This window comes from Camelina sativa, chromosome 20 (genome assembly GCF_000633955.1).
Source record: "Camelina sativa cultivar DH55 chromosome 20, Cs, whole genome shotgun sequence".
Classification (NCBI taxonomy): domain Eukaryota; kingdom Viridiplantae; phylum Streptophyta; class Magnoliopsida; order Brassicales; family Brassicaceae; genus Camelina; species Camelina sativa.
In genome coordinates, this window is record NC_025704.1 from 7,526,481 (window position 1) to 7,533,563 (window position 7,083).

Below are 7,083 nucleotides of genomic sequence, written 5' to 3' on the forward strand. Positions count from 1 at the left end.
ATGTTCTCTTTCTTCCAGTTCTTAGATTTCTCCTCCTCCATTACAATCTTCTGCGAAACAGTCTCTATCCCGGTATTGACTTCCGAAAGAGATCTATCGAGAGCCTCATAACTGCTTTTCTCAGCGTATTTATCAGCTTGCAAACCACCTAACTGCTGCAGAATCCTCTCTCGCTCTCGTTGATACTCTTTCAGTTCAGCTACATACAGCTCTTTCCTGTTCTTAACTACAGCTAAGAGACTAAACCGAATCTCATTCTGCGAATATCTGTCAATCCTCTCTTGTACCACAGGTTGGACCATTCTGAGCCACTCGATTCCTTCTGGCTCACCAAGACACTGTCCAAGACTAATGGGTCCTTCTTTAAGACCATCGAGCTCATATAAGATACCATCGACAGGTAAGTAGCTGATGTAATGATACACATCATCATCTTCTTCTACATTTTTGGCAGCAGCTAATTCATCTTCTTCCATGGTGGAAGTTGGGTCGGGCCTGGCAAATGTGTTGTGAGCTGCACGTATCGCCTCATTGTTGTTGATGGCTAAACCTTTCAGTTCAGGTGGAAATTCTTTGGCGAATCTTTTCAGCTCTGATAGTTCTGAGCCAATATCAATACTCGAAGAGTTCAAGAGAACCGATAACATCGCTTGGGTGGCACAAGCATTGTTGATTATCTGCAGAAGACGCAAAGTTATATGATTTGCAAATTAGGATTATAATAATTCTCCCATGAGTCAGAAAATCTAATGTGACGACAGTGAGTGAGTGACCTGGCTTGCAAAGAAGAAATTCGGGTTTGGTTCCATGATGACAACACGACTATCCTTTTCCTCTGGACGCCACTTGTAAAGCAATATCAATCCATATACAGGTCTGCAAGTGAACCTCAGTTGTATGAGTTACAAATACATATTTTCGAAACAAGAAAGATGAAAGAGTAATTAGTGGATCTACCTTATTTCATCAAGAGAGTTAATGTCCAAAGAATACAATTCCTCAACCTGCACACCTTTCACTTGCATTTGTTGTATAATCTCAGTGAACACACCTAAACATATAATACGGGAAATGAAAGAACATTAAGAACAACCACACACACACACTAAGCAACATTGTTGTGTTCTCTAATGTTGCTTAAAACCAAAACATTATCTACCCTTTTAGAGCTCCATAATAATCACAATCAATCAACAATACCCGAGCTTTGTTTCCGAAACCATCACCTTTATTAATCCAATTTCAATATTATGAACATTTATCAAAATGGATTTCACGAACGACAAAAATAAAACCCCAAATTGGAGAGGAGAGAAAAATATACCAGGATCAGATTCTACAGGAAACCAAGACATGATTCAACTATGGCTCGCGCCGGTGAAAATGGGACTGAACTAAAAGATTAGGGTTTCTCTCTCAAATTCGCTAATCTCCTCCCTTCGACTTCATCGTCTTCACGGTCGCTGCTGATGGACTCAAAAGAGACTATACACACTGTTGTGGTCTCGTTTTTGTCTTAATTAATAAAGATCGCTTCTAAACCGAATCGAACCGTATATACCCATTTAAAATTTTACATAACCGATATAAACCGAACAAGATCAAGTTGGAAAAACAACAAATCGGTTCTAATTTTATTAAAGTAATACCGAACTGAACCGATCATGTTAACAACTCCTTTGTGGCTTATAGATCGTATAATCGCCGGAGAAAGCCATAGAAAGAAAATCTTAGGGTTCAAACAATGACNATCAATCCATATACAGGTCTGCAAGTGAACCTCAGTTGTATGAGTTACAAATACATATTTTCGAAACAAGAAAGATGAAAGAGTAATTAGTGGATCTACCTTATTTCATCAAGAGAGTTAATGTCCAAAGAATACAATTCCTCAACCTGCACACCTTTCACTTGCATTTGTTGTATAATCTCAGTGAACACACCTAAACATATAATACGGGAAATGAAAGAACATTAAGAACAACCACACACACACACTAAGCAACATTGTTGTGTTCTCTAATGTTGCTTAAAACCAAAACATTATCTACCCTTTTAGAGCTCCATAATAATCACAATCAATCAACAATACCCGAGCTTTGTTTCCGAAACCATCACCTTTATTAATCCAATTTCAATATTATGAACATTTATCAAAATGGATTTCACGAACGACAAAAATAAAACCCCAAATTGGAGAGGAGAGAAAAATATACCAGGATCAGATTCTACAGGAAACCAAGACATGATTCAACTATGGCTCGCGCCGGTGAAAATGGGACTGAACTAAAAGATTAGGGTTTCTCTCTCAAATTCGCTAATCTCCTCCCTTCGACTTCATCGTCTTCACGGTCGCTGCTGATGGACTCAAAAGAGACTATACACACTGTTGTGGTCTCGTTTTTGTCTTAATTAATAAAGATCGCTTCTAAACCGAATCGAACCGTATATACCCATTTAAAATTTTACATAACCGATATAAACCGAACAAGATCAAGTTGGAAAAACAACAAATCGGTTCTAATTTTATTAAAGTAATACCGAACTGAACCGATCATGTTAACAACTCCTTTGTGGCTTATAGATCGTATAATCGCCGGAGAAAGCCATAGAAAGAAAATCTTAGGGTTCAAACAATGACGACGGCGACTGAGACTATCTCCGCCGCGATAAATCAGATTGATGAGAAGAAGGAACAGTTAAAGAAAGCTTTCGACGATCTTCAAGCTCATCGATCTCTCCTTTCACCGTCTTTCTCTCTTTCCTGGTCTGAGATCGACTCCCACTTCTCCTCTCTCCAATCCTCCCTCTCTAACCGATTCCGCCTCCTCCAATCAGCATCTCCTGTGAAAGATGATTCGTCTAGACTCGAAACTTCTGATCCAGAGACATCTCCGGAGGATCATCAACCCGTTGTTGAGCCGGAGTTGAGAACGTTGTGTGAGAATAATGACGGAATTGGTTTGACAAAGTATTTGATCCGTCGTTGGGATGATGATGCGCCTATGAACCTCGAGGCTTCTGCTGCGATTCGCNGATTCTACAGGAAACCAAGACATGATTCAACTATGGCTCGCGCCGGTGAAAATGGGACTGAACTAAAAGATTAGGGTTTCTCTCTCAAATTCGCTAATCTCCTCCCTTCGACTTCATCGTCTTCACGGTCGCTGCTGATGGACTCAAAAGAGACTATACACACTGTTGTGGTCTCGTTTTTGTCTTAATTAATAAAGATCGCTTCTAAACCGAATCGAACCGTATATACCCATTTAAAATTTTACATAACCGATATAAACCGAACAAGATCAAGTTGGAAAAACAACAAATCGGTTCTAATTTTATTAAAGTAATACCGAACTGAACCGATCATGTTAACAACTCCTTTGTGGCTTATAGATCGTATAATCGCCGGAGAAAGCCATAGAAAGAAAATCTTAGGGTTCAAACAATGACGACGGCGACTGAGACTATCTCCGCCGCGATAAATCAGATTGATGAGAAGAAGGAACAGTTAAAGAAAGCTTTCGACGATCTTCAAGCTCATCGATCTCTCCTTTCACCGTCTTTCTCTCTTTCCTGGTCTGAGATCGACTCCCACTTCTCCTCTCTCCAATCCTCCCTCTCTAACCGATTCCGCCTCCTCCAATCAGCATCTCCTGTGAAAGATGATTCGTCTAGACTCGAAACTTCTGATCCAGAGACATCTCCGGAGGATCATCAACCCGTTGTTGAGCCGGAGTTGAGAACGTTGTGTGAGAATAATGACGGAATTGGTTTGACAAAGTATTTGATCCGTCGTTGGGATGATGATGCGCCTATGAACCTCGAGGCTTCTGCTGCGATTCGCTACTCTCCGAATCCGGCGTCAATGGTGCTCGACGCGATCGAAGGTTCGAAGCAGAACCACACTCCATCGTCGTCATCGGGGAAACCATTCGATGTAAGGAGAGTTTTGGTTTTGTTAATGGAAGCTTTGATTGAGATCAATGCGAGTATCACGGTTGATACGAGAAAGAGAGCTAAGAAACTGGCTTACGATTTGAAAACGAAGATAGGTTCAAAGCCTTTCGAGGCGTTAGTGTTTTTGCATTTAGTCGCAGCTTTCGAATTAGGATCTGAGTTTGACTCTGAGGTGCTTTCTGATTACGTTTTCATGATCGCTAAATACAAGCAAGCTACTACGGTGTGTAACAAGATTGATTTAGGTAGCGAAAGAGTTGGATTACTAATCAAGAAGCTCTTGGATTCTGGTAAACCAATCTTTGCAGTTAGATTCATGTATGAGTGTGGGATGACTGATGAATTCGAACCAATCACTGTTTTGAAAGCTCACATTAAGGATTCGAGAGAAGCTGCTCGTAAAGTTTGTAAGGAAGATAACTACTCTCTGAAGTCACAGAACGAAGCCATCGATAAAGAAGTCAGTGCATTGAAATCAGCGATCAAAATCATCAAAGATCAAAACCTTGAATCCGAGTTTACTCAGGAGAAAGTTGAGGAGCGTGTAGAGGAGCTGGAGAAATGCAAGGCACTGAGGAAACGCAACACCACTAATACTCCCCAGAAAGAGTCACAGCAAAAGGGGAAAAAGCGGGATCGAGACTGCAATGTGACACAAGTTCCAGTTACGAGTCAGCAGCTACTTTCTAGACCAGAAGCTCTTCTTATGCCGCCTGAGCATAGTCATCGTGGCTTACAGTTAAATTCTTATGGTCTTATGACCCCAGCATTTACTGGTGTTGTTGTGAACCCATTAGCTGGGCACTTTGGTTCAGCTGCAACTCCTCAATCTCTTTACTATACTCAACAAACTGGATTTGTGTTGCCGCCTGGATACCACCCACCTTATTATTCTCAGTAGCAGCATCTCGACCGTAAGATCTTAATCTCCTCAGTGCAAAATGCATAGTTGTAGATTATAGTCTGACTCTGGAGTTGTCTGGTGTAAATTTAGGATTTTCTTTTTTGTGTAATGAAACTGAAACAAAAAAATCAACAGCTCTTTGTAGCACTAAGAAGGTTTTGGAAACAGAAGATTAAGAAAAGTCCTTGGAGCAAGCGTAATTCCTGTCTGATGCATATGCCATAGATTTATAGGCTAGAAGCTCCATTCTGGTAAGTTTTTTTAGGCAAAACCTGGTATTATAAAAGATGCAACTTTTAAGCAAAACCAAATTTGTTCGTGTAGGCAATGTGACAAATAGGACATGGGCATTAGCAATGTAGTTTGAAACAAGAGCTCTTGAAATGGATCGCATGTGAAATGGATTTTGGCATTTTGCTCACAAATCATAGTATTGCAATCGTTTTCATCTATCCTCCGAAGAAGCATCATAAACCAAAGAATGGCAGAGTACCGAGATAATTTTGGTTGGAATTCAATTTTATCTGAGTCTACAAGAGTACAGTTCTTGGAAAAATCATGTTATCAAACTGTATTTTTCCACTTGACTAATAATAGTTAAAATACAGTTTTCACAATACAAACAAGGCAGAGAAAGCACGATCCTCCCTCTTACTCAACTGTTGTTAGTCATCAAACATTCATAATGATAACTAACTAGACTTCTTGTTGTCCTCCAAGCTGCTTTCCATGACTTCAATAGGTCTGCCATCCATGACTTCAGTAGATTTGCCTTCCATGACTTCAATAGATCTGCCTTCCATGACTTCAATAGATTTGCCTTCCATGACTTGAGTAGATCTGCCTTCCATGATTTCAATGATGGAAACGAGTCTTTCCACAGGAACCTTAGTAGCATCGGATCTCATACCAATATCGGAACGCAGGCGATCAAAACAGTACTTACCATATCCTACAGTCCCTACCAACACCACACCACCAAAACCTGTAACTGCATATCCAAGTGTTGAAGAAACCACCGAAGCTGTTCTACCAGACTTCACCATCCCAATAAGACCAATCGCCCAAGAAACAGCATCGCCTGCTACATACGCGGAATTGGCTTGACCACTACTTCCAAGCTTGATCTTTGACATGACAACCAAACCAGTTTTGCAATAAGTAGCAAAATCTTCACAATTGTTCTCAAACAGGTTGTAAGCACCAAACCGGTTTCGCAATAAGAGGAACTCAGCACGGGAAACGACGTCATCACAAGGATCTGAAGTTGCAGTCGTGCAAGTACCTCGTTGCTTTGCGATAAAGAAAGCTGGAGAGACACCGTACTCGAAGAGATAAAGGTTTCCTCCGGCGAGAAAGCAATCAAGGCAAGAAGAGATTACACCGTCGAGTTTGGATTGATCTCCACACTTAGTACAAGGGTTGTTGCCTCCTCCATGATTCGGAACTGAGCTAGTGATGAAATTGTCCAGGAAAGTCCCTGTTCCGGTTTCGAGACCACCTCCACGAGTGAAATGTATCACTTTCTCATCGCCTACATAGATTCCTACGATATTGCAAACAGAGTACAATCGTGTTTATGAACATTACAAAAAAACCCAAACTTTGGAATCTTTTGATAAACCCAGAAAAAAAAGGCTGTAAAATGCAACGAATCTAACACACATTTCCACGAAATTGTGTTATGAAACAAACCCAAAAACTGAACCTTTGATAAACCCCAGAAGTCAACTAAGAACGAGCATGTAATGTATTGGATTCACATATACATACATAGATAGAGAGAGCGAGAGAGAAAGAGAANCTTTCCACAGGAACCTTAGTAGCATCGGATCTCATACCAATATCGGAACGCAGGCGATCAAAACAGTACTTACCATATCCTACAGTCCCTACCAACACCACACCACCAAAACCTGTAACTGCATATCCAAGTGTTGAAGAAACCACCGAAGCTGTTCTACCAGACTTCACCATCCCAATAAGACCAATCGCCCAAGAAACAGCATCGCCTGCTACATACGCGGAATTGGCTTGACCACTACTTCCAAGCTTGATCTTTGACATGACAACCAAACCAGTTTTGCAATAAGTAGCAAAATCTTCACAATTGTTCTCAAACAGGTTGTAAGCACCAAACCGGTTTCGCAATAAGAGGAACTCAGCACGGGAAACGACGTCATCACAAGGATCTGAAGTTGCAGTCGTGCAAGTACCTC

At 40.8% G+C, this 7,083-nt stretch overlaps 4 protein-coding genes across 6 annotated transcripts; 2 read left to right on the forward strand and 2 right to left on the reverse strand.

Annotated features, from left to right (window-relative positions):
• LOC104772288 (ubiquitin carboxyl-terminal hydrolase) lies at positions 3-1,494 on the reverse strand (the record flags this gene model as incomplete). Its single annotated transcript, XM_010496919.2, has 4 exons — positions 1,325-1,494; positions 958-1,051; positions 774-876; positions 3-677 (listed from the first exon to the last, which is right to left on the reverse strand). Coding segments are annotated over exons 1-4 (903 nt in total), but the record flags the coding sequence as incomplete, so codon positions are not given.
• On the forward strand, positions 2,637-3,110 carry LOC109131153 (truncated FRIGIDA-like protein 1). Its single transcript, XM_019241814.1, has one exon. The coding sequence runs from the start codon at positions 2,637-2,639 to the stop codon at positions 3,108-3,110; it is 474 nt and encodes a 157-aa protein (XP_019097359.1).
• LOC104769895 (FRIGIDA-like protein 1) lies at positions 3,398-5,274 on the forward strand. Of its 2 annotated transcripts, XR_764445.2 has the most exons (3): positions 3,398-4,874; positions 5,000-5,115; positions 5,189-5,274. XR_764445.2 is itself a non-coding variant. In XM_010494214.2 (1 exon), exon 1 carries the CDS (start codon positions 3,449-3,451, stop codon positions 4,859-4,861), a length of 1,413 nt encoding a protein of 470 aa, XP_010492516.1. In that variant the 5' UTR covers positions 3,398-3,448; the 3' UTR covers positions 4,862-5,029. The 2 variants fall into 2 exon arrangements, 1 of the variants encoding a protein (XP_010492516.1); XM_010494214.2 differs by lacking the exon at positions 5,189-5,274 and having other exon boundaries at positions 3,398-5,029.
• On the reverse strand, positions 5,355-6,663 carry LOC104772289. Of its 2 annotated transcripts, XM_019242528.1 has the most exons (2): positions 5,719-6,663; positions 5,355-5,670 (listed from the first exon to the last, which is right to left on the reverse strand). In XM_019242528.1, the coding sequence occupies exons 1-2, from the start codon at positions 5,998-6,000 to the stop codon at positions 5,557-5,559; spliced, it is 396 nt and encodes a 131-aa protein (XP_019098073.1). In that variant the 5' UTR covers positions 6,001-6,663; the 3' UTR covers positions 5,355-5,556. The 2 variants fall into 2 exon arrangements, with proteins under 2 accessions (XP_019098073.1, XP_019098072.1); XM_019242527.1 differs by having other exon boundaries at positions 5,355-6,663.